The sequence below is a fragment of the Coregonus clupeaformis genome, chromosome 11 (assembly GCF_020615455.1).
Source record: "Coregonus clupeaformis isolate EN_2021a chromosome 11, ASM2061545v1, whole genome shotgun sequence".
In the NCBI taxonomy this organism is placed as follows: domain Eukaryota; kingdom Metazoa; phylum Chordata; class Actinopteri; order Salmoniformes; family Salmonidae; genus Coregonus; species Coregonus clupeaformis.
The window spans coordinates 50,830,028-50,857,825 of NC_059202.1; the positions used below are offsets into that span (position 1 = coordinate 50,830,028).

Here is a 27,798-nt window from a genome sequence, read left to right on the forward strand (position 1 = left end):
GTTGTTTAGTACATGGCCTCACATGTGAATCCTTAAAAAGATGGGTGGGGCTAAGGCTTAAGAGGTTGTGAATGATGCTGAATGGGTGTAGACAAAGAAGAGCGCTCCAGTAGGTTTACCAAAACATTCAAGGGCCATTTTCTCAAAAGTGAGGTTACAGGTTTATCATCTTTCAAAGCAGAATTACTTTTCCATTGTTCCTCAACTGTACTGTATGATATACTATTTCCTAGCTCGGAGTCTTTACTTTTATCCGATGTAAAAAAATATATATATATATATCAAATTCTGCTACATAAGACCGACTCGAGCTGGTCGGTCATATTTGCTATTTAACGCAACAGTTTTTGTGACAAACTATCAGTAGAGTTGAAAATGTGATGGAAACACGTTGAACTTTTTATTAGGTACCTGAAAACTTAAGCGAAAAAGTACATTTTGCACTACGTCATTACGCACTGATTTTTATCTGCAACAAGTCTGTTTGGTGGGAAAATGCACATTTTCTTTATGCAGATTTTTGAATATTCGCATGAAAATCTGTGGCCAATTGGATTGAAACCTAGTTACTGACTGACACTGAATCGATTATGACCGAGCTGTGTGCTCTGACTCTTTCCCCGGGCTTGGAGAGAAAATGACTGTACTGCAACATTTTCCTGGGTGTGGCATGGAAGTTGTCACTGCTGGGGGGTCTGGAGACAACCCCAGTGTCCACTGTGCATCGTTCAGCAGAGAATGCTCCCTTACCTGCTTCAACAAAGACCCGTGCAGGGAAGTTTGTGACCCTGCATCGCGTTAGTGGACAGTGTTCAGGGCCTGGGCAAAGTCTTCATCTGCCTCGGGGCAACTGCTATGATATTCCTTTATTTACTCCACCAATCTACATTCACCAAATGGACATAACATGTTGGTCAATATGTATCATGTGCTCATTTTGGAATGTGCCATTCTGCCTTGCTGTCACATGTCCATTAGTTTGGGTAGTGTGTGCGTTCTAAGGGGGATGGTTAGAAATACTGAACCGTAATGATTTCAGTTGAAGGGAAAATTCCCACTGATATGTCCTGACAATGTATGAGGTTACTGCTTATGTGTGAGGAACTTGTCTCAAGCATAATTTAAAATGTTGAGATAAGAATAAGGGGAGGGTTGTGTGGCGATGACGCACTATAGCCACTATTGCGAACTGACTCCGGCCAATTATTGCGCACTATTTGTTTAATTGTGTCAACGTTTATTACTGCCCCATGAAATATATATTAATCAGTGAAGTTACTGTTAATTCCAACATATTCCCCCATTAATTTAGAATGTTTGGTTACGGAAGTTTTGATAATTCATTAAATATCATACATTCCTACCATTTTCATCATTCTCCAAGTGGAAATGTTTTTTGGAGAGCTCAAAACTGCGCAACAATTGTGATGAAGAACTTTTGGTTGATTTAATTGCATTTGCCAGTTTTCTGTACATTTCTTTGTGGTCTTTTTTTGGAGAGCATGTGTCTGGTTTCTCCATCATGTTTAATGTTGTGTGAACGCACGCGCTGTAGCATGCATAGATTTACCTGGCCTGCGTGCCAAGAATAGGTGTGGCCAAATGTATTTAAGTGCCCGTTTTGGGGATGTTCTAGTTAGTTCACTTTGGGTAACTCTAGGGGAGGCTGTATCTGAGCCTGGTGGACCCCACCTGTGCTTATTGGTTAAGACAGGGTTTGCCTAATGAAAGGCTTTTTCTTTTGAATGCTGACATTCTGAAGTCAGAACTTTGTATATATACACTACATGACCAAAAGTATGTGGACACCTGCTCGTCGAACATCTCATTCCAACATCATGGGCATTAATATGAAGTTGGGCCCCCCTTTGTTGCTACAACAGCCTCTACTCTTCTGGGAAGGCTTTCCACTAGATGTTGGAACATTGCTGCAGGGACATACTTCCATTCAGCCACAAGAGCATTAGTGAGCTCGGGCACTGATGTTGGGCGATTAGGCCTGGCTCGCAGTCGGCGTTCCAATTCATCCCAAAAGTGTTAGATGGGGTTGAGGTCAGAGCTCTGTGCAGGCCAGTCAAGTTCTTCCACACCGATCTCGACAAACCATTTCTGTATGGACCTCGCTTTGTGCACAGGAGCATTGTCATGCTGAAACAGGAAAGGGCTTTCTCCAAACTGTTGCCACAAAGTTGGAAGCACAGAATCGTCTAGAATGTCATTGTATGCTTTAGCGTTAAGATTTCCCTTCACTGGAACTAAGGGGCCTAGCCCGAACCATGAAAAATAGCCCCAGACCATTATTCCTCCTTGACCAAAGTTTACAGTTGGCACTACGCATTCGGGCAGGTAGTGTTCTCCTGGCATCCGCCAAACCCAGATTAGTCTGTCGGACTGCCAGATGGTGGCAAGCTTTACACCACTCCAGCCGACCCTTGGCATTGCGGATGGTGATCTTAGGCTTGTATGCAGCTGCTTGGCCATGGAAAGATGGCGTCCTATGACGGTGCCACGTTGAAAGTCACTGAGCTCTTCAGTAAGGCCATTCTACTGCCAATGTTTGTCTATGGAGAATGCATGGCAGTGTGCTCGATTTTATACACCTGTCAGCAACAGGTGTGGTTGAAATAGCCGGATCCACTAATTTGAAGGGTTGTCCACATACTCTTGTATTTGTAGATATCACAGTCATCTTTGAAACACCAGCGCTGTGTAAAAAAATCCAACACTCATTTGCACCGCTATCTGCCTGCCTCCTGCTGAATCTTTGTCCTTACAACTGCTAGAAGGCCCCTATTTTACGCTGATACAGCGCAGCGGAGATAGGCTACAGATTTCGTGCCAGCCTGTCACTCCAAAAGCACTCGATGATCTCGGAGTCTCGGCATTTGAACTTTTATGTTTATTGTGGTATAGCTTGATATAAGCAGAATCCAATGTCATTCCAATGCAAGAACCCTGAAAATGTTTGCCCCCTTGCCGATGTCCACTGCCCCCTTAGTCACTTTATCCTGGTGCAAGATCTGGACCAGACTACTGGAATTATTTGCATTTTGGTTGTTGTCATGAAAACAAATTCACCTGCCCCACAACTTGTGCAACTGCTCCGTGCGCAGGTCACTTTCCCCAGGCAGTAAGTCAACCCTTAATGTCAATCAATGCATGTAATGTTATCCTCTTCATCAGTAGTCATGAATGCACTGCTATCACTTCATCTATAGTCTAATAAGTTACCTGGCATTTTTCTGATCACTCTGGGAGTATGGACCATTTTCATTATCACTTCAGATCTCTGGTTGACGGTTCCCAAGTATATGTGCGTTCAAGATGTCAAAGATGAGTATGATGTGTCTCCTGTCTAACGCCCAGGAAGCTCCGATTCAAACTCCCATTAGACAGCTCTGCAAGCTTTATAATGTCAAAATATGTTTGTTACTCACCAAATATGGAGTTTCGCTGAGCAACAATCTTCATTTATTCCTGTTACGTCCGTTATGTACTTCCAAAAAAGGTCTAAATAAAAATGTACAAGCAACCAAGAAAATGCCTTTTTTGCACCTCAATGTAAATCACTAATAACTATCACACACAGGTCGGAAGTCTACAACAGCTCAATACATTGGAGGTGCTGAAGAGGCTTTTATTTGGTTGCTTGTACATTTTTATTTAGACCTCTTTTGGAAGTACGTACTGGCCGTAACAGGAGTAAATGAAGATGGTTGCTCAGTGAAACTCCATATTTGTAACGAACGTATTTTTAGACGTTACAATGCTTGCAGAGCTGTCTAATGGTAGTTTGAATCGGAGCTTCCTGGGTGTTTAGAGAGGAGACACGTCATACTCATCGTGGACATCTCGAACACAGAGATACTGGGCACCCCAAGAAATGCTTTTATTAAAGCTAGACTGACCTTTGAACTGGGAAACGGATTAAAAGACAGACACACATTTGGGGATGGGTTACATCCCATTAGTACTGTTTGTTGTACTTGGGACAAAAGTTCTGCTCACACTCACAGTTCTGTTATTCTCACAACTTATTATCCTGTGCTTGAACTTTTTCAGAGCAGACGAATTCCAGCAGAGTTATTTCTGTCCTACAGTTAGTGCTGCTTGACTTAATGTCTGCTCTGCTCTGCTGTGGATGAGTTATGATGCAGACTGGGAGTATGTTAGTACTCACTTTGAAGGGCAAATTCCCCAAATGGAAGACGAAGACAGTTCTTCCCAAAACGTCTCTCCCTCTTCAAGATTGTCATCAATGGTCTGGGTGTTACATGCATACTGTAGGTGTTACGTATTGGACGTTACTTGTTGTTGGAGCCAAAGCACGGAGAGAGAATCTAGCCACACTTTTTAATTCACAGGCAATAAAGAAAAACCTAGGTGTTATTTTAGATTCTGAACTACTTTTCGAATCACGCATTAGGAATGTGATCAAAATAGCTTTTTACCACCTGAGGAACATTGCCAAGGTGTGGCCGTTTCTCTCTCAGGCTGATAACGCGAGACTCATCCATGCTTTCATTGCAAGCAGGCTTGACTACTGTAATGCTCTCCTGTCTGGTCTACCCAAGAAAGCCATTGGTCAATTGAAAAACATACAGAATGCTGCAGCACGAGTACTGACCAAGACCAGACGTAGAGCACACATTACACCGGTTTTAAGGTCTCTGCACTGGCTGAGTTTTATAATTAATTTTAAGATTCTTGTATTGGTTTTCAAATCAATCCACGATTGTGCACCCAAATACATGTCAGACATGCTTTTAAGTTATGTACCCAGTAGGTCCCGCAGGTCCTCTGGCACTGGCCTGTTAACTATCCCAAAGCCTAGGACCAAGAGGCATGGAGAGGCAGTCTTTAGTTATTATGCCCCTAGCTTCTGGAATAGCCTGCTTGATAACATGAGGGGGGCTGAAACTGTGGACATATTTAAGAGACCGTAAAACCTATTTTTAGCTTTGCTTTTCCTTAGGGTACTTTTTAGTTCTTCAGTTTGTGCCATTCTTTAAAAAAAATTTTTTTATCTGATGTTTGTTGTGTATTAAAAATTTCAGCTTTTATTTTCAGTGTTTTTTTTATTCGTTTTTTTCCTGTAAACCACATTGTGTTGCATTTCATGTCTGAAATGTGCTGTATAAATAAAGCTTGATTTTGATTAGGCTAAAAAGCGGTGCTTCGGCTCCCTGTCCAATGACTAACTTGTTTTTAGTGTGTTTTGATCTTTAAGTTAAAATCTCAGCATGTTTGCTAGAGGTTGAATTGATAAGCTGTGTGTTATAGGAAATGAAAGACTAAGTCCTTTGACCTACAGATGTTTTTTTCTGTTTATTTCCCTCAATGTAAGCAGCAACACATCCATCAGCTACCCATATTTTGGGGAGAATGTGATTTGATCGGGTATTGTAGGAGGCCTGTGTCAGAGAAGGGGACTCCTGGGGGAAATATGGTTTTGGCCAGCCCAGGGAGATTGATGTCAAGCTGGAAAAGTAGGCCAGTCTTAGCTTCAATAAACTGACAATGCTGGTCTCCATTCAACTTGGACAATATGGGGATCAGGATTGGGGTCAATTCCATTTTGATTCAGTCAATTCAGGAAATAAACTGAAATAAAAATGGAATTGGAATCTCAGTTTACTTCCTGTATATTTGGAGGGATAACACACACAGCAATGATGCTATCCCTTCATCACGGCATAGCCTATTTGTTGTTCAGAGTCTAAGACCATTCTCAATATGCTACCTCTCTTAGGCTAAGTCACATTCAGTCTGCACACTTTTTGGCTTAGCAAGAACATGCAGCATGACAGCCCTTAATGTCCCCTAACGGCCTCCCCCCTAAACCCATATGGATCCGTGTTCCACCCTGTCCTCCGAGGTACAGGCTGTGCCTCTCAGAGGAGCGCCTTGTTCCCATCAGCATCTTGACTTGAATACAAATGGCGTACGTGTGATTGCAACCCCCGACTTGGGTCACACCAAGAGACCTTACGTAATTCACTCCATTCCATTCAACTATATTGTCCTTGCAGGGAAATTCATTGTGCTTCCAGGAGCACATAAGACACACAATTTAGTATACAGTTAAGAAGTAATATGTGTCACAGTCATATAAGCACAGTGGAACAGGCTCCCGTTTTATTCAAGGAGTGGGCGATCGTAACGGCAGATGGTTAGGATGCCCTCGTATTATTTTATAATAATAATAATAATATGCCATTTAGCAGACGCTTTTATCCAAAGCGACTTACAGTCATGCGTGCATAAATTTTTTTGTGTATGGGTGGTCCCGGGGATCGAACCCACTACCTTGGCGTTACAAGCGCCGTGCTCTACCAGCTGAGCTACAGAGGACCATTTTATTGTTACCTGTGAATGTCATCATCATTACATTTTACATTCTAGTCATTTAGCAGACGCTCTTATCCAGAGCGACTTACAGTTAGTGAGTGCATACATTTTTCATACTGGCCCTCCGTGGGAATCGAACCCACAACCCTGGCATTGCAAGCGCCATGCTCTACCAACTGAGCTACAGGGGGCCGCTGTCTAAACAGTCGATAGGTTGAAAACCAGTCATCTCTACATAACAGCTCACCATGCCTCTGCCTGTCTGCCCACCTATGTCTGCAGTAGCTCGGTCATGCTCAGTTTCTGTTGTGAAACTTTTTTTCTACACACACTCAGTCCCATGTCAACACAGCAGAGGCCCTGGTTGGGGTTCCTTGCTCCTGCTGTGTTGTGTATAAGCAGAGACAGCAGGTGTGTGTGTGTGGTGTGGTATTCAGTAAGCTAGCTGCCTGCTGAGCTGGTGTCACAGGCTGACAGCAGGCAGGTCACTCCGGGTGAGCCAGCCCTGGCAGCTATAGCACACAAGCACAGCGCTGTCTTCTCTCCTCTTCCCGATCCCTTGTTCAGCCTAGACGCTTTGCTTGGGGATTAAGAATAGACTGATCAAAGGAGGTGAGGGACAGGAAGAGATGATCTCTTCTCCTCCCCTCGTCCTTCCCCTCCTCCACTTCGGCTTCCCCATCAGTGTCCAATAGGGATCAGCCCTTCTCACGCATTCACTTTAGGTCTCCCTGACTGAATAACCTTAAACCCTTTCCCCCGGCCCTGGCATTTACCCACTAGCCCATAGACACGTTTACATCAGAGCGGATTGGATAGGTTATTAGGTATAAGCAATATGGCAGAAATTCCAACAAGCCTGTCAGTGGGAAATGTGGAACTATCACTATATTGTCCTTGCAGGGAAATTCATTGTGCATCCAGGAGCACATAAGACACACAATTTAGTATACAGTTAAGAAGTAATATGTGTCACAGTCATAGAAGCACAGTGGAACAGGCTCCAGTTGTATTCAAGGAGTGGGCGATCATAAAGGGAAAAGGTTACGATGCCCTCGTCTGTTCTTTTATTGTTACCTGTGAATGTCATCATCATGAGTCAATGTCTCTGTTGAAAACCAGTCATCTCTAAATAACAGCTCACTACTCCTCTGCCTCTCTGCCCACCTACAGTACCAGTCAAAATGTTGGACACACTTACTCATTCCAGGGCTTTATTTTTACCATTTTCTGCATTTGTAGAATTATAGTGAAGACATCAAAACTATGAAATAACACATATGTTCCCACGGGGGGCCAGTATGAAAATGTATGCACTCACTAACTGTAAGTCGCTCTGGTTAAGAGTGTCTGCTAAATTACTAAAAATGTTTTAAAAAATGTTAAATATGGAATCAGATATTAACCAAAAAAAGTGTTAAACAAATCTAAATATATTTGAGATTCTTCAAAGTAGCCATCCGTTGCCTTGATGACAGCTTTGCACACTCTTGGCATTCTCTCAACCAGCTTCACCTGGAATGCTTTTCCAACAGTCTTGAAGGAGTTCCCACATATGCTGAGCACTTGTTGGCTGCTTTCCCTTCACTCTGCGGTCCGACTCATCCCAAACCATCTCAATTGGGTTGAGGTCGGGGGATTGTGGAGGCCAGGTCATCTGATGCAGCACTCCATCACTCTCCTTCTTGGTAAAACAGCCTGGAGGTGTGTTGGGTTATTGTCCTGTTGAAAAACTAATGATAGTCCCACTAAGCCCAAACCAGATGGGATGGCGTATCGCTGCAGAATGCTGTGGGAGCCATGCTGGTTAAGTGTGCCTTGAATTCTAAATAAATCACAGACAGTGTCACCAGCAAAGCATCCCCACACCATAACAACCCCTCCTCCATGCTTTACGGTGGGAAATACACATGTGGAGATCATCCGTTCACCCACACCTCGTCTCACAAAGACACGGCGGTTGGAACCAAAAATCTCCAATTTGGACTCCAGACCAAAGGACAAATTTCCACCGGTCTAATGTCCATTGCTCGTGTTTCTTGCCCAAAGCAAAGTCTCTTCTTCTCTTATTGGTGTCCTTTAGTGGTTTCTTTACAGAAATTCGACCATGAAGGACTGATTCACACAGTCTCCTCTGAACAGTTGATGTTGAGATGTATGTTACTTCAACTCTGTGAAGCATTTATTTGGGCTGCAATTTCTGAGGCTGGTAACTCTAATGAACTTATCCTCTGCAGCAGAGGTAACTCTGCTCATGCTAGCCAGTTTCATTATAGCGCTTGATGGTTTTTGCGACTGAAATGTTCAAAGTTCTTGAAATGTTCCGTATTGACTGACCTTCATGTCTTAAAGTAATTATGGACTATTGTTTCTCTTTGCTTATTTGAGCTGTTCTTACCATAATATGGACTTGGTCTTTACCAAATAGGGCTATCTTCTGTATACCCCCCTACCTTGTCACAACACAACTGATTGGCTCAAACGCATTAAGAATGAAAGAAATTCCACAAATTAACTTTTAAGAAGGCCTGTTAATTGAAATGCATTCCAGGTGACTATCTCACGAAGCTGGTTGAGAGAATGCCAAGAGTGTGCGAAGCTGTCATCAAGTCAAAGGGTGGCTATTTGAAGAATCTCAAATATAAAATATTTTTTGATTTGTTTAACACTTATTTGGTTACTACATGATTCCATATGTGTTATTTCATAGTTTTGATGTCTTCACTATTATTCTACAATGTAAAAATAAAGAAAAACCGTTGAATGAGTAGGTGTGTCCAAACTTTTGACTGGTAGTGTATGTCTGCAGTAGCTCGGTCATGCTCAGTTTCTGTTGTAAAACTTTTCTCTACACACACACACACACACACACACACACACACACACACACACACACACACACACACACACACACACACACACTCAGTCCCATGCCAACACAGCAGAGGCCCTGGTTGGGGTTCCTTGCTCCTGCTGTGTTGTGTATAAGCAGAGACAGCAGGTGTGTGTGTGTGTTTGTGTGTGGTGTGGTATTCAGTGAGCTAGCTGCCTGCTGAGCTGGTGTCACAGGCTGACAGCAGGCAGGTCACTCAGGGTGAGCCAGCCCTGCCGGCTATAGCACACATACACAGCGCTGTCTTCTCTCCTCTTCCCGATCCCGTGTTCAGCCTAGACGCTTTGCTTGGGGATTAAGAATAGACTGATCAAAGGAGGTGAGGGACAAGAAGAGATGATCTCTTCTCCTCCCCTCGTCCTTCCCCTCCTCCACTTTGGGCTTCCCCAGAAATTCCAACTAGCCTATCAGAGGGAAATTTGGACCTACCACCATATGGCTCATACCTATTCAATCCTTTAAGAATCAAGGTGAGGTCCTTAGGGTTGCTTCTGGATGAGGCCATAGTCTTTACCTGTTACCCTTCAACAATGCATAGCTATGAGAGAGGGAGATTCTGCTATTGATCCACGGACCCTGACATCTACTTTACTTTATCATATTGTTCCTCTACTACAGGTCAATTGAATGTCTGGCAGGCAGGTGTAATCCATTTTGTTTCTCAATACAAACAGAATAAGATAGGATAAGGATAGATTAGAATACAATAGAATAAAAGTTGTGTAAAGCAAACATCTGATGTGTGCTCTTTGCATCAGGGGGAAAATGATATATATATATATATATATATATATATATATATATATATATATATATATATACTGCTCAAAAAAATAAAGGGAACTCTTAAACAACACAATGTAACTCCAAGTCAATCACACTTCTGTGAAATCAAACTGTCCACTTAGGAAGCAACACTGATTGACAATAAATGTCACATGCTGTTGTGCAAATGGAATAGACAACAGGTGGAAATTATAGGCAATTAGCAAGACACCCCCAATAAAGGACTGGTTTTGCAGGTGGTGACCACAGACCACTTCTCAGTTCCTATGCTTCCTGGCTGATGTGTTGGTCACTTTTGAATGCTGGTGGTGCTTTCACTCTAGTGGTAGCATGAGACTGAGTCTACAACTCACACAAGTGGCTCAGGTAGTGCAGCTCATCCAGGATGGCACATCAATGCGAGCTGTGGCAAGAAGGTTTGCTGTGTCTGTCAGCGTAGTGTCCAGAGCATGGAGGCGCTACCAGGAGACAGGCCAGTACATCAGGAGATGTGGAGGAGGCCGTAGGAGGGCAACAACCCAGCAGCAGGACTGCTACCTCCGCCTTTGTGCAAGGAGGAGCAGGAGGAGCACTGCCAGAGCCCTGCAAAATGACCTCCAGCAGGCCACACGTGCATGTGTCTGCTCAAACGGTCAGAAACAGACTCCATGAGGGTGGTATAAGGGCCCGACGTCCACAGGTGGGGGTTGTGCTTACAGCCCAACACCGTGCAGGACGTTTGGCATTTGCCAGAGAACACCAAGATTGGCAAATTCGCCACTGGCGCCCTGTGCTCTTCACAGATGAAAGCAGGTTCACACTGAGCACATGTGACAGAGTCTGGAGACGCCGTGGAGAACGTTCTGCTGCCTGCAACATCCTCCAGCATGACCGGTTTGGCGGTGGGTCAGTCATGGTGTGGGGTGGCATTTCTTTGGGGGGCCTCCATGTGCTCGCCAGAGGTAGCCTGACTGCCATTAGGTACCGAGATGAGATCCTCAGACCCCTTGTGAGACCATATGCTGGTGCGGTTGGCCCTGGGTTCCTCCTAATGCAAGACAATGCTAGACCTCATGTGGCTGGAGTGTGTCAGCAGTTCCTGCAAGAGGAAGGCATTGATGTTATGGACTGGCCCGCCCGTTCCCCAGACCTGAATCCAATTGAGCACATCTGGGACATCATGTCTCGCTCCATCCACCAACGCCACGTTGCACCACAGACTGTCCAGGAGTTGGCGGATGCTTTAGTCCAGGTCTGGGAGGAGATCCCTCAGGAGACCATCCGCCACCTCATCAGGAGCATGCCCAGGCGTTGTAGGGAGGTCATACAGGCATGTGGAGGCCACACACACTACTGAGCCTCATTTTGACTTGTTTTAAGGACATTACATCAAAGTTGGATCAGCCTGTAGTGTGGTTTTCCACTTTAATTTTGAGGGTGACTCCAAATCCAGACCTCCATGGGTTGATACATTTGATTTCCATTGATAATTTTTGTGTGATTTTGTTGTCAGCACATTCAACTATGTAAAAAAAAAGTATTTAATAAGATTATTTAATTCATTCAGATCTAGGATGTGTTATTTTAGTGTTCCCTTAATTTCTTTGAGCAGTGTATATCAGTTGAAGTCGGAGGTTTACATACACTTAGATTGGAGTCATTAAAACTCGTTGTTCAACCACTCCACGAATGTCTTGTTAACAAACTATAGTTTTGGCAAGTCGGTTAGGACATCTACTTTGTGCATGACACAAGTCATTTTTTCAACAATGACTTGTGTCATCATTTTCTGGAATTTTCCAAGCTGTTTAAAGGCACAGTCAACTTAGTGTATGTAAACTTCTGACCCACTGGAATTGTGATACAGTGAATTTTAAGTGAAATAATCTGTCTGTAAACAATTGTTGGAAACAGTTCTTGTCATGCACAAAGTAGATGTCCTAACCTAACCTTGCCAAAACTATAGTTTGTTAACAAGAAATGTGTGGAGTGGTTGAAAAACTAGTTTTAATGACTCCAACCTAAGTATATGTAAACTTCCGACTTCAACTGTACAGTCGTGAGAATGACACACATACTAATTTTCACAGTCTGATGCCTCAGTTTTGATGATGGCAATTTGCATATACTCCAGAATGTCATGAAGAGTGATCAGATGAATTGCAATTAATTGCAAAGTCCCTCTTTGCCATGAAAATGAAGTTAATCCCAAAATAACATTTCCACTGCATTTCAGCCCTGCCACAAAAGGACCAGCTACCATCATGTCAGTGATTCTCTTTTTAACACAGGTGTTGACGAGGACAAGGCTGGAGATCACGCTGTCATGCTGATTGAGTTAGAATAACAGACTGGAAGCTTTAAAAGTAGGGTGGTGCTTGAAATCATTGTTCTTCCTCTGTTAACCATGGTTACCTACAAGGAAACATGTGCCGTCATCATTGCTTTGCACAAAAAGGGCTTCACAGGCAAGGATATTGCTGCTAGTAAGATTGCACCTAATCAACCATTTATCGGATCATCAATAACTTCAAGGAGAGAGGTTCAATTGTTTTGAAGAAGGTGTCAGGGCGCCCAAGAAAGTCCAGCAAGCGCCAGGACCGTCTCCTAAAGTTGATTCAGCTGCGGGATTGGGGCACCACCAGTGCAGAGCTTGCTCAGGAATGGCAGCAGGCAGGTGTGAGTGCATCTGCACGCACAATGAGGCAAAGAGTTTTGGAGGATGGCCTGGTGTCAAGAAGGGCAGCAAAGAAGCCCCTTCTCTTCAGGAAAAACATCAGGGACAGACTGATATTCTGCAAAAGGTACAGGGATTGGACTGCTGAGGACTGGGGTAAAGTCATTTTCTCTGATGAATCCCCTTTCCGATTGTTTGGGGCATCCAGAAAACACCTTGTCCGGAGAAGACAAGGTGAGCGCTACCATCAGTCCTGTGTCATGCCAACAGTAAAGCATCCTGAGACCATTCATGTGTGTGGTTGCTTCTCAGCCAAGGGAGTGGGCTCACTCACAATTTTGCCTAAGAACACAGCCATGAATAAAGAATGGTACCAACACATCCTCCGAGAGCAACTTCTCCCAACCATCCAAGAACAGTTTGGTGACGACCAATGCCTTTTCCAGCATGATGGAGCACCTTGCCATAAGGCAAAAGTGATAGCTAAGTGGCTCGGGGAACAAAATATCGAAATTTTGGGTCCATGGCCAGGAAACTCCCCAGACCTTAATCCCATTGAGAACTTGTGGTCGATCCTCAAGAGGCGGGTGGACAAACAAAACCTCACAAATTCGGACAAACTCCAAGCATTGATTATGCAAGAATGGGCTGCCATCAGTCAGGATGTGGCCCAGAAATTAATTGACAGCATGCCAGGGCGGATTGCAGAGGTCTTGAAAAAGCGTTAACACCGCAAATATTGACATTTTGTATAAACTTAATGTAATTGTCAATAAAAGCCTTTGACACTTATGGAATGCTTGTAATTAAACTTCAGTATACCATAGTAACATCTGACTAAAATATCTGATAATACTGAAGCAGCGAACTTTGAAGACCAATACTTGTCATACTCAAAACCTTTGACCACGACTGTATACACACACACACTACCGTTCAAAGGTTTGGGTCATTTAGAAATTCTTGTTTTTGAAAGAAAATCAATTTTTTTGTCCATTAAAATAACATCAAATTGATCAGAAATACATTGTAGACATTGGTAATGTTCTAAGTGGCTATTGTAGCTGGAAATGGCTGATTTGTTATGGAATATCTACATAGGCGTACAGAGGCCCATTATCAGCAACCATAAGTCTTGTGTTCCAATGGCACGTTGTGTTTGCTAATCCAAGTTTATCATTTTGCTGACCTTCTAGGCAGAGTTGCAAAGAAAAAGCCATATCTCAGACTGCCCTTCTTCATCTTTTCTTTTTATTGGCCAGTCTGAGATATGGCTTTTTCTTTGCAACTCTGCCTAGAAGGTCAACATCCCGGAGTCGCCTCTGCACTGTTGACGTTGAGACTGGTGTTTTGCGGGTACTATTTAATGAAGCTGCCAGTTGAGGACCTGTGAGGCGCCTGTTTCTCAAACTAGACACTAATGTATTTGTCCTCTTGCTCAGTTGTGCACCGGGGCCTCCCACTCCTCTTTCTATTCTGGTTAGAACCAGTTTGCACTGTTCTGTGAAGGGAGTAGTACACAGCGTTGTACGAGATCTTCAGTTTCTTGGCAATTTCTCGCATGGAATAGCCTTCCTTTCTCAGAACAAGAATAGATTGACGAGTTTCAGAAGAACGTTATTGGTTTCTGGCCATTTTGAGCCTGTAATCGAACCCACAATTGCTGATGCTCCAGATACTCAACTAGTCTCAAGAAGGCCAGTTTTATTGCTTCTTTAATCAGCACAACAGTTTTCAGCTGTGCTAACATAATTGAAAAAGGGTTTGCTAATGATCAATTAGCCTTTTCAAATAATAAACTTAGCAAACACAACGTGCCATTGGAACACAGGACTGATGGTTGTTGACAATGGGCCTCTGTACGCCTATGTAGATATTCCATTAAAAATCAGCCGTTTCCATATACCATAGCCATTTACAACATTAACAATGTCTACACTGTATATCTGATCAATTTGATGTTATTTTAATGGACTTTTTTTATTATTTTCTTTCGAAAACAAGGAAATGTCTAAGTGACCCCAAACTTTTGAACGGTAGTGTATATACAGTACCAGTCAAAAGTTTCGGACACACCTACTCATTCAAGGGTTTTTCCTTATTTTTACAATTTTCTACATTGTAGAATAATAGTGAAGACATCAAAGCTATGAAATAACACATATGGAATCATGGAGTAACCCAAAAAGTGTTTAACAAATCAAAAAATATTTCATATTTTAGATTCTTCAAAGTAGCCACCCTTTGCCTTGATGACAGCTTTGCACGCTCTTGGCATTCTCTCAACCAGCTTCATGAGGTAGTCACCTGGAATGCATTTCAATTAACAGGTGTGTCTTCTTAAAAGTTAATTTGTGCGGAGGGCAACACTTTAGCCTGCAGGTATTATGATTCAGTTATAATACATTGTAAGACCTGTCATAAGGATGCATGTCCGCTTATAATATAATTATCATCTCATTGTGATCCTGACTAAATTACATCCGCTTTGAGTCAGTTGTAATTGTCTACTAGAGAGACATGACATATTATATGCCTTAGACATTGCTTGTTTTGTTGAATGTTGGCATATAACACTGTAGTGGTAACTGAATAGTCCTGACAAGGGACAAAGACACTAGTGACCGTACTCGAGGGAGGTTGTGGTCTGTTGACTGTTCTGCAGCCGAACAATGACCATGAACTCAATCCTAAAGGGAATTCTAATTTGAGTTCCATTAGACCAGTACATGCTCTACCCCACCAGGATTATCTAGCCTAGCAATGACTTTCCATCCAATAGATGACATAAGCGGAGCACTAATGCGTCTTACACAAGATGATTCTCTGTGATTACACTGACTCAGCAGCTATAGCAGCAGCACAGGCCGTGACTACGGCACGCTCTCTCACACGCACGCACACACACACCAACTCTAGCCTAGCTCGGCCCCCGTGAAACAGATTCCAAAACCACTCCACACCTTAACATTTACATAAACTCACTCTATATTTGCATAATTGCCAACGGTTGTTATGCTAGTGCCCCGTGCTCTTTAGAGGAAAGAAAAAACATCACACTGCACCTGTCAATATCTCTCTTTTCTCTAAAGTTACATTTAAACATTTCCTAAGCGGACTCGCTAAAAGAATCTTAGAATGTGCAAGTGCTTTTCATGTTTGAGTGCCCTGAGCCTCAGAGTACTGGATGAATTGGGTGTCTTGTTGCAGGCTTATTGCATACAGCAGCATCCCTCTTCAGCAGCCCTCCAACAGAGGATGAATATCCATTAGTCAGCTTAGCTAGCATCTTAGCCTGGTCTCAACTTGTGTACAAGTCATACACGGCAATGTAGGTGTGACCAACTGTGGTTCAAAACTGGATCTCGTGTGTCACGAGACTAGGTTAGGCCACTCCGCTAAAGCCTAGGCATTAGCTCGGGAAGCCAACATAAGTCTTCAGGTCTCAGACAAGGTTTCTTATCCTGCGAGTGTAGCTCATAGAGGAAGGGCCTATTCACTCTGGAAGGACCTTTTGAGGTAACTGACTAGGAGCTAATCAGCCACTTATTCCACGAAAGCAGAGCAAAAGAGAGTCCGTGTATTCATGGCTGTAAAGTGCTCAAGGTCAAAGCAAACTAGTCTATGACATACACACACTGATAGCGCACTAGTATGTGACTGAGTCGAAGCCATTTTGTGGAGCCACGCTGTAATATTTAAATCCCAGTAATGGATTGAAATGAGTTTTAATCAAGAGCCAAATTCAGATGAAGCTTTTCTCCTCAATTTAATGCTGCGCTTATTTTCCTGCTCACACCTTGGATTATAGTCAAACACAGTAGACTTGACATAAGGTGTCTAGTTTTTAAAAACATAGTCGCTCTCTTGTCTGACTGTGTGTATGCACAAATGTTTTTTGTTTTATTTTCTCTCCACCATTTCCAATTGGTAGTTACAGTCTTGTCCCATCGCTGCAACTTCCTTACGGACACGGGAGAGGCGAAGGTCGAGAGCCGTGGGTCCTCCGAAACACAACCCAACCGAGCCACACTGCTTCTTAACACAATGCCCGCTTAACCCGGAAGCCAGCCGCACCAATGTGTCGGAGGAAACATTGGCGACCATGTCAGCGTGCACTGCGCCCAGCCCGCCACAGGAGTCGCTAGTGCGCGATGGGACAAGAACATCCCTGCCGGCCAAACCCTCCCCTAACCTGGACGACGCTGGGCCAATTGTGCGCCGCCCCATGGGTCTCCCGGTTGCGGCCGGCTCTCGACAGAGCCTGGACTCGAACCAGGATCTCTAGTGGCACAGCTAGCACTGCGATGCAGTGCCTTAGACCACTGCGCCACTCGGGAGGCCACAAATGTTTTAATTTAACCTCAAGAAAAGATATCCCAACTTCCACCCATAAGGAGTTGCCTATATTGTGGGAGACCCTATTGTGTATAATGTTTAATGTACCGTGTGTGTGTCATGTAGTGACTGAGAGAAAACTCTCTGTGGTGTTCGGCTGTGTAGTTACCAGCAGGAAATGATGCTGGCACACCCTGTGTGAGAATGCACAACAGCAACCATTTTCTAACTGTGTGTGTGGTGAACAGTTGCTTCTGTGCATTGTAACATCCCCTCCAGGCTTCCTGTGGTTTTAATCATTGTGTTCCTTTCACTCTGACTCATAGAGCAAACTATACAATGCTCTGGTAAAGACATGCACGAAACACCTTTCACACACACACACCACAGACATGCGCACACACACAGTAACAGAGGAGTAAATACAGCTGCTTATGAGTCAGATGTTCTTTCTCACTAAAGTCTCAATGCTGCAGCAGAGAGATGGTAGGTGGTTATAGGAGGGTTGTAGTGGCCTGCCTGTTGCTGTGGAGTGTGTGTGTGTGTGTGTTACTGTATATATGATCTATGGGGTGTAGAGGATAGCAGGATTAGCGTGGATTTGATGACCAGGGGAGGTTTAGCAGGCCGACTACAGCTGAGTTTAGAGCCTGCTGAAAGGAGCCGATTTTACACACAGTGGCTCTGTCTGCATACCCATGCTTGCAGTCAGAGCCAGCCCTAGCCTTTTGGGTGTCCTAAGCGAAATTCTGTTGCCCCCCCCACCTTGCGATCAAAACCTTTTAGCGGTCCTCCTCTTGACAGCTGAAGTTTTCTAATTAATTTCCTGCAATTCTACACATTTTGCCATGTGGCGTAGAGAAAATGTTGCAGTTTAAAGCAAGTTTGATGCAATTCTACTAATTTTGCCTTGGGGCTGAGAAAACAAATAGCAGTTTTACAACTAATTTCCTGCAATTCTACACACATTTCTCCATAGGGTGGAGAGAAATGTTTCCAGTTTTTACATATATCTGAGCGAGAAACAAAATCAGTGGGGGCCCCACGGTCGGTCATTCGACCATGATTACAAGTTTAGATGGCTGGCTAGACTAACCAACAAAAAAAAACAGGAGCTATTTTGAGTGACTCAGTGACTGACATAAAATATAAACTGCTGATGCACAAGCACATTTCAAAATAGCTCCTGGTGAATTCTACAATTCTACTCAACAATAGGTTGAGACCCCAACTTTTTGCGGTGTGGTGGGGAGGGATTGATCCGCTGGCCTACCAGTGGCCTATCCCTGTAATAGACCCTCGACAGGAGCCATGGCTTTAAAAAGACAGCACTACCACGGAGGTTACTCTCTGACTGGGTGTGTGTAGGGATGGTGTGTATAGGGGTGTGTGCGTGTGTATGATAATGACTAACATTCAGGCTCTTATTTCTGTTGTGTGGTTAAAGAGCAGGGAAGATAATGACACAAAAGTAAATATAGAAAAGTAGGAGAGAGTATAGGAGGGAGAAAGGGGTAGCCATCGGGAAGGAGAGGAACTATAATGGAGGAAACTGATCGTGTAGCCAGCTCATACATTCATTCAGGTGGACTGAGCATCGACATAGCATAGCAACAGATGCAGATTGCTTGTGCAAATGTTCCTGTAATTCCACATTTTCTTTTATAAAGGTTTTATGTATGGAGCCAGGTGGCCAAAGAGATCTCTACCTGGAATAGCAAATGGGTATGTTTGAAAGGTATACAGGTGTTTGCAGTGCTATTGCATGCATATGCACACACACGGTGTGCACACATCAACATGGACTTCTGTTGTCTGCATCTATGGACCCTCAGTAAATATTCACAATTTGCTGTTAGTCTACCCTATATGGGCTTTCTGTGTGCTTTCTAGCTCTCTCGACAGTGTCAATATTGTGTGCATGTAATGAAAGGGACTAGGGTGGACTGTGTCTTAGGTTGAGGAGTGATGTTGCCACTATGGTGCATCTGTAAGAACGCTGGAATGATGGTTGGAGACAAGGTTTCCAGTTCAGGGTATTTATTAACTAACTTTCAAAAAGCACAGCATAAGGACACAGGTGCACATGGATGGAGATTTCATTGCTTGTAAGGCCGGTAGGTAAGTTTGTGATACAAGTTATGATAGGAGGTTTCATGCTAACCAAAACAAAAGACATTTACCAATATCTATGGAACAGGATATACAAGACGACAAAGGAAGTATTCTAAGGAAAGTATAGCATCATAAACGGTCTGACTGACAATAAACATACAGGCTAGAAAGTTAGCATTATACAATTCTCCATACATATAAAGGGCACTTCCTTTAGAGTCAGGTCCGCACAACAAAGGAATAAGGATTTGGGCCGCCCCATGCCACCACACTGAACAAACACTAAGGAAAACACAAGCTACTTTATACCAGAGGAATGGGAGAGGAATGGTGATTATCAGAGTGAGTTCAGGTGTGGTGAGTTGGCACAAGATGGGTGATGTCCAGAGGGTAATTGGGGAATCGGTGCAATGGTTAACCTATGCGCTCTGTGCAAAGTTTCAGTGCAAAGTTAACCTATGTACTCTCTCTCCCTCTACTCTCCCGTATCTCTGTCTCTCTCACTACCCCCCCTCCTTCTCCCCCCCCTCACTCTCTCCGCCCTATCTCTATCTTTCTCTCTCTCTCTCTCTCTCTCCACAGTGGTGCATTCTCAGAGGTGGTCATGGCCAGGGAGAAGGCCACAGGGAAGATGGTTGCAGTGAAGTGCATCCCTAAGAAAGCACTGAAGGGGAAGGAGACCAGCATTGAGAATGAAATTGCCGTGCTTAGGAAGTAGGTACCATGGGCCCTGAGGGGGATCTAGGGGGGGAACCATATGCCCATGTCTGCACAGGCGCAAACTCCATGCTGTTGCTATGCTGACACAAATCTCTCTCTCCTTTCCTGTCTGCCTTCAACTCTATCTATTTATTAAATATAAAAACTGTAGTTACCATAACACTGGACTTCACTATGGGGATCTTAATGAAGGAAACCCAACCCTCCTAAGATGACACCATGCCTTTATAAAAGATAATCAATGTACAGTGGGGAAAAAAAGTATTTAGTCAGCCACCAATTGTGCAAGTTCTCCCACTTAAAAAGATTTCAGAGGCCTGTAATTTTCATCATAGGTACACGTCAACTATGACAGACAAATTGAGAAAAAAAAATCCAGAAGATCACATTGTAGGATTTTTAATGAATTTATTTGCAAATTATGGTGGAAAATAAGTATTTGGTCAACTACAAACAAGCAAGATTTCTGGCTCTCACAGACCTGTAACTTCTTCTTTAAGAGGCTCCTCTGTCCTCCACTCGTTACCTGTATTAATGGCACCTGTTTGAACTTGTTATCAGTATAAAAGACACCTGTTCACAACCTCAAACAGTCACACTCCAAACTCCACTATGGCCAAGACCAAAGAGCTGTCAAAGGACACCAGAAACAAAATTGTAGACCTGCACCAGGCTGGGAAGACTGAATCTGCAATAGGTAAGCAGCTTGGTTTGAAGAAATCAACTGTGGGAGCAATTATTAGGAAATGGAAGACATACAAGACCACTGATAATCTACCTCGATCTGGGGCTCCACGCAAGATCTCACCCCGTGGAGTCAAAATGATCACAAGAATGGTGAGCAAAAATCCCAGAACCACACGGGGGGACCTAGTGAATGACCTGCAGAGAGCTGGGACCAAAGTAACAAAGCCTACCATCAGTAACACACTACACCGCCAGGGACTCAAATCTTGCAGTGCGAGACGTGTCCCCCTGCTTAAGCCAGGCCCGTCTGAAGTTTGCTAGAGTGCATTTGGATGATCCAGAAGAGGATTGGGAGAATGTCATATGGTCAGATGAAACCAAAATAGAACTTTTTGGTAAAAAATCAACTCGTCGTGTTTGGAGGACAAAGAATGCTGAGTTGCATCCAAAGAACACCATACCTACTGTGAAGCATGGGGGTGGAAACATCATGCTTTGGGGCTGTTTTTCTGCAAAGGGACCAGGACGACTGATCCGTGTAAAGGAAAGAATGAATGGGGCCATGTAGTGTGAGATTATGATTGAAAACCTCCTTCCATCAGCAAGGGCATTGAAGATGAAACGTGGCTGGGTCTTTCAGCATGACAATGATCCCAAACACACCGCCCGGGCAACGAAGGAGTGGCTTCTTAAGAAGCATTTCAAGGTCCTGGAGTGGCCTAGCCAGTCTCCAGATCTCAACCCCATAGAAAATCTTTGGAGGGAGTTGAAAGTCCGTGTTGCCCAGCGACAGCCCCAAAACATCACTGCTCTAGAGGAGATCTGCATGGAGGAATGGGCCAAAATACCAGCAACAGTGTGTGAAAATCTTGTGAAGACTTACAGAAAACGTTTGACCTGTGGCATTGCCAAAAAAGGGTATATAATAAAGTATTGAGAAACTTTTGTTATTGACCAAATACTTATTTTCCACCATAATTTGCAAATAAATTCATAAAAAATCCTACAAAAAAAAATCAACTCGTCGTGTTTGGAGGACAAAGAATGCTGAGTTGCATCCAAAGAACACCATACCTACTGTGAAGCATGGGGGTGGAAACCTTCAACCGGTTTTCCCCATTATGTAGCGAGTCGGAGTCTGAGTCTGAGTCTTCTCTAGTCTCTACTCCTCCCGTTACGGGGTCTGAGACTCCGAAGGCTCCCACCATTAGCTCTGACAAATTGAAAACCCTAGTCATTGGCGACTCCATTACCCGCAGTATTAGACTTAAAACGAATCACCCAGCGATCATACACTGTTTACCAGGGGGCAGGGCTACCGACGTTAAGGCTAATCTAAAGATGGTGCTGGCTAAAGCTAAAACTGGCGAGTGTAGAGAGTATAGAGATATTGTTATCCACGTCGGCACCAACGATGTTAGGATGAAACAGTCAGAGGTCACCAAGTGCAACATAGCTTCAGCGTGTAAATCAGCTAGAAAGATGTGTCGGCATCGAGTAATTGTCTCTGGCCCCCTCCCAGTTAGGGGAAGTGACGAGCTCTACAGCAGAGTCTCAGCACTCAATCGCTGGTTGAAAACTGTTTTCTGCCCCTCCCAAAAGATAACATTTGTGGATAATTGGCCCTCTTTCTGGGACTCACCCACAAACAGGATCAAGCCTGACCTGCTGAGGAGTGACGGACTCCATCCTAACTGGAGGGGTGCTCTCCTCTTATCTACCAACATAGATAGGGCTCTAACTCCTCTAGCCCCACAGTGAAATAGGGTGCAGGCCAGGCAGCAGGCTGTTAGCCAACCTGCCAGCTTAGTGGAGTCTGCCAATAGCATAGTCAGTGTAGTCAGCTCAGCCATACCCATTGAGACTGTGTCTGTGCCTCGACCTAGGTTGGGCAAAACTAAACATGGTGGTGTTCACCCTAGCAATCTTATTAGGATAAAGACCTCCTCCATTCCTGCCATTATTGAAAGAGATCGTGATACCTCACATCTCAAAATAGGGTTACCAATGTTAGATCCCTCACTTCAAAGGCAGTCATAGTCAATGAACTAATCACTGATCATAATCTTGATGTGATTGGCCTGACTGAAACATGGCTTAAGCCTGATGAATTTGCTGTGTTAAATGAGGCCTCACCTCCTGGTTACACTAGTGACCATATTCCCGTGCATCCCGCAAAGGCGGAGGTGTTGCTAACATTTACGATAGCAAATTTCAATTTACAAAAAAAAAAATGACGTTTTCATCTTTCGAGCTTCTAGTCATGAAATCTATGCAGCCTACTCAATCACTTTTTATAGCTACTGTTTACAGGCCTCCTGGGCCATATACAGCGTTCCTCTCTGAGTTTCCTGAATTCCTATCAGACCTTGTAGTCATAGCAGATCATATTCTAATTTTTGGTGATTTTAATATTCACATGGAGAAGTCCACAGACCCACTCCAAAAGTCTTTCAGAGCCATTATCGACTCAGTGGGTTTTGTCCAACATGTCTCTGGACCTACTCACTGCCACAGTCATACTCTGGACCTAGTTTTGTCCCATGGAATAAATGTTGTAGATCTTAATGTTTTTCCACAAAATCCTGGACTATCGGACCACCATTTTATTACGTTTGCAATCGCAACAAATAATCTGCTCAGACCCCAACCAAGGAGCATCAAAAGTCGTACTATAAATTCTCAGACAACACAAAAAATTCATTGATGCCCTTCCAGACTCCTTCTGCCTACCCAAGGACGTCAGAGGACAAAAATCAGTTAACCACTTAACTGAGGAACTCAATTTAACCTTGCGCAATACCCTAGATGCAGTTGCACCCCTAAAAACGAAAAACATTTGTCATAAGAAACTAGCTCCCTGGTATACAGAAAATACCCGAGCTTTGAAGCAAGCTTCCAGGAAATTGGAACGGAAATGGCGCCACACCAAACTGGAAGTCTTCCGACTAGCTTGGAAAGACAGTACCGTGCAGTACCGAAGAGCCCTCACTGCTGCTCGATCATCCTACTTTTCCAAATTAATCGAGGAAAATAAGAACAATCCAAAATTTCTTTTTGATACTGTTGCAAAGCTAACTAAAAAGCAGCATTCCCCAAGAGAGGATGGTTTTCACTTCAGCAGTGATAAATTCATGAACTTCTTTGAGGAAAAGATCATGACCATTAGAAAGCAAATTACGGACTCCTCTTTGAATCTGCGTATTCCTCCAGGGCTTAGCTGTCCTGGATCTGCACAGCTCTGCGAGGGCCTGGGATCGGGAGAGACACTTAAGTGTTTTAGTACTATATCTCTTGACACAATGATGAAAATAATCATGGCCTCTAAACCTTCAAGCTGCATACTGGATCCTATTCCTACTAAACTGCTGAAGGAGCTGCTTCCCTGTGCTTGGCCCTCCTATGTTGAACATAATAAACAGCTCTCTATCCACCGGATGTGTACCAAACTCACTAAAAGTGGCAGTGATAAAGCCTCTCTTGAAAAAGCCAAACCTTGACCCGGAAAATATAAAAAACTATCGGCCTATATCGAATCTTCCATTCCTCTCAAAAATTTTAGAAAAAGCTGTTGCGCAGCAACTCACTGCCTTTCTGAAGACAAACAATGTATACGAAATGCTTCAGTCTGGTTTTAGACCCCATCATAGCACTGAGACTGCACTTGTGAAGGTGGTAAATGACCTTTTAATGGCGTCAGACCGAGGCTCTGCATCTGTCCTCGTGCTACTAGACCTTAGTGCTGCCTTTGACACCATCGATCACCACATTCTTTTGGAGAGACTGGAAACCCAAATTGGTCTACACGGACAAGTTCTGGCCTGGTTTAGATCCTACCTGTCGGAAAGATATCAGTTTGTCTCTGTGAATGGTCTGTCCTCCGACAAATCAACTGTACATTTCGGTGTTCCTCAAGGTTCCGTTTTAGGACCACTATTGTTTTCACTATATATTTTACCTCTTGGGGATGTTATTCGAAAAACATAATGTTAACTTTCACTGCTATGCGGATGACACACAGCTGTACATTTCAATGAAGCATGGTGAAGCCCCAAAATTGCCTTCGCTAGAAGCCTGTGTTTCAGACATAAGGAAGTGGATGGCTGAAAACTTTTTACTTTTAAACTCGGACAAAACAGAGATGCTTGTTCTAGGTCCCAAGAAACAAAGAGATCTTCTGTTAAATCTGACAATTCATCTTGATGGTTGTAAAGTCGTCTCAAATAAAACTGTGAAGGACCTAGGCGTTACTCTTGACCCTGATCTCTCTTTTGACGAACATATCAAGACTGTTTCAAGGACAGCTTTTTCCATCTACGTAACATTGCAAAAATCAGAAATTTTCTGTCCAAAAATGATGCAGAAAAATTAATCCATGCATTTGTTACTTCTAGATTAGACTACTGCAATGCTCTATTTTCCGGCTACCCGGATAAAGCACTAAATAAACTTCAGTTAGTGCTAAATACGGCTGCTAGAATCCTGACTAGAACCAAGAAATTTGATCATATTACTCCAGTGCTAGCTTCCCTACACTGGCTTCCTGTTAAGGCAAGGGCTGATTTCAAGGTTTTACTGTTAACCTATAAAGCGTTACATGGGCTTGCTCCTACCTATCTTTCCGAGTTGGTCCTGCCGTACATACCAATACGTACGCTACGGTCACAAGACGCAGGCCTCCTAATTGTCCCTAGAATTTCTAAGCAAACAGCGGGAGGCAGGGCTTTCTCCTATAGATCTCCATTTTTATGGAACAGTCTGCCTACCCATGTGAGAGACGCAGACTCGGTCTCAACCTTTAAGTCTTTACTGAAGACTTATCTCTTCAGTAGGTCATATGATTGAGTGTAGTCTGGCCCAGGAGTGTGAAGGTGAACGGAAAGGCTGGAGCAACGAACAGCCCTTGCTGTCTCTGCCGGGCCGGTTCCCCTCTCCACTGGGGTTCTCTGCCTCTAACCCTGTTGCAGGGGCTGAGTCACTGGCTTGCTGGTGCTCTTTCATGCCGTCCCTGGGAGGGGTGCGTCACTTGAGTGGGTTGAGTTACTGACGTGATCTTCCTGTCTGGGTTGGCGCCCCCCCTTGGTTTGTGCTGTGGTGGAGACCTCTGTGGGCTATACTCGGCCTTGTCTCAGGATTGTAAGTTGGTGGTTGGGGATATCCCTCTAGTGGTGCGGGGGGCTGTGCTTTGGCGGAGTGGGTGGGGTTATATCCTTCCTGTTTGGCCCTGTCCGGGTTTCTTCGGATGGGGCCACAGTGTCTCCGGACCGCTCCTGTCTCAGCCTCCAGTATTTATGCTGCAGTAGTTTATGTGTCGGGGGGCTGGGGTTAGTTGGTTATACCTGGAGTACTTCTCCTGTCTTATCCAGTGTCCTGTGTGAATTTAAGTATGCTCTCTCTAATTCTCTCGTTCTCTCTTTCTCTCTGAGAACCTGAGCCCCTAGGACCATACGTCAGGACTACCGGGCATGATGACACCTTGCTGTCCCCAGTCCGCCTGGCCTTGCTGCTATTCCAGTTTCAACTGTTCTGCCTGCGGCTACGAAACCCCCTACCTGTCCCAGACCTGCTGTTTTCAACTCTAAATGATCGGCTTGAAAAGCCAACTGAGAGACCTGAGCCCTAGGACCATACGTCGGGACTACCGGCCGTGGTGACTCCTTGCTGTCCCCAGTCCGCCTGGCCTTGCTGCTATTCCAGTTTAAACTGTTCTGCCTGCGGTTATGGAACCCCTACCTGTCCCAGACCTGCTGTTTTAAACTCTAATGATCGGCTATGAAAAGCCAACTGAGATTTATTCCTGATTATTATTTGACCATGCTTGTCACTTATGAACATTTTTGAACATCTTGGCATGGTTCTGTTATAATCTCCACCCGGCACAGCCAGAAGAGGACTGGCCACCCCTCATAGCCTGGTTCCTCTCTAGGTTTCTTCCTAGGTTTTGCCTTTCTAGGGAGTTTTTCCTAGCCACCGTGCTTCTACACCTGCATTATTAGCTGTTTGGGGTTTTAGGCTGGGTTTCTGTACAGCACTTCGAGATATTAGCTGATGTAAGAAGGGCTATATAAAATAAAATTGATTGATTGATTGATACAATGTGATTATCTGGAAAAAAAAATCTAATTTTGTCTGTCATAGTTGACGTGTACCTATGATGAAAATTACAGGCCTCTCTCATCTTTTTAAGTGGGAGAACTTGCACAATTGGTGGCTGACTAAATACTTTTTTCCCCCACTGTATATCATCTCCAAGGTGGAATCAAATCTTGGACCTCTCCTCCATATCTGGCCTATCAGCCGCTGAAAATTAGGGCTGAAGTTGTGATAACAATACAGCACAATTCTACCTTGTTTATTTAGCAGTCATTGATATTCAAAGCAACTTACATGTTGAATCTCATACTGTACATGCACTCTGTCAGTCTATAGAGTCCACATGACAGGCCCGTCATGCAAGCTAGATCTACTCAGGGTTTTCTTAAGCTAGCCAGCTTCAGTTAGCGTCACATTCTAGCTCGGGCGTCATCCGTCTTACAACAGTGGATATTGCTCGTCCGCCTGCCGCTAACTCTCGCAGGCTTGTAACTGCGTGTGCGTGTCGAACGCCAAACTCTTCATTGAGACAATGCTGAAACGTCAATCCATGGGCGATTCAGTGCCACGTTATCATTTGTGCCGATATCAAAATGAGAAAAAAGTTATCTTGCAAATTCAGCAGGCTATGGTGTGAAATAGGCTTTTAGAAGTGCCCTCTTTATGTTATTACTTGTGCGTCTTTATTTTATTACTTATTGTTGATGCCGCCTTTGGTGTGTTTATCAAATCACAAGCACCTTTTTCCCCACTGGGTTATCCAGAGTTTAACTCAGTTGACCAAAGTTACCTCGTTAACTTCTCAAACCAGGTACATAGTATAGGTATGGAGCCAAATACCTGCCAAAAGGTTGAACGTATGTATCGTTAGGATAGTAAGAAAATCCATACGTAAATTGTTAGGATCGTAAGAAAAGCCATGCGTGAAACATGAAATGTAAACGTTAAAATAGATCTGTAAACGTACAAACCCTATGTTACGACCTATTAATGAATATTTCCACATTCAATTCTTACTTTACGTCTCCCTTTACTCAGTTACAGATGATATTTATGCGTACAAACTTTTGTCAGTAATGTGACATCTGTAAAGGACATGAACCGAACGTAGCTAGTCGAAGTTAGCTAGTCAATCAAGCAACTCTAGCACAGACGTTAG

The 27,798-nt window shown here is 43.8% G+C and overlaps 1 protein-coding gene across 1 annotated transcript in view; it reads left to right on the top strand.

Moving 5' to 3' along the window:
• Positions 1 to 27,798, top strand: part of LOC121577080 (calcium/calmodulin-dependent protein kinase type 1D) — a 55,669-nt gene that overhangs the window by 5,744 nt on the left and 22,127 nt on the right. Inside the window, exon 2 of the mRNA XM_041890843.2 lies at positions 19,722 to 19,853. Within this exon, the coding sequence (XP_041746777.2) occupies positions 19,722 to 19,853 (132 nt within the window). The remainder of the gene's footprint in view (positions 1 to 19,721; positions 19,854 to 27,798) is intronic.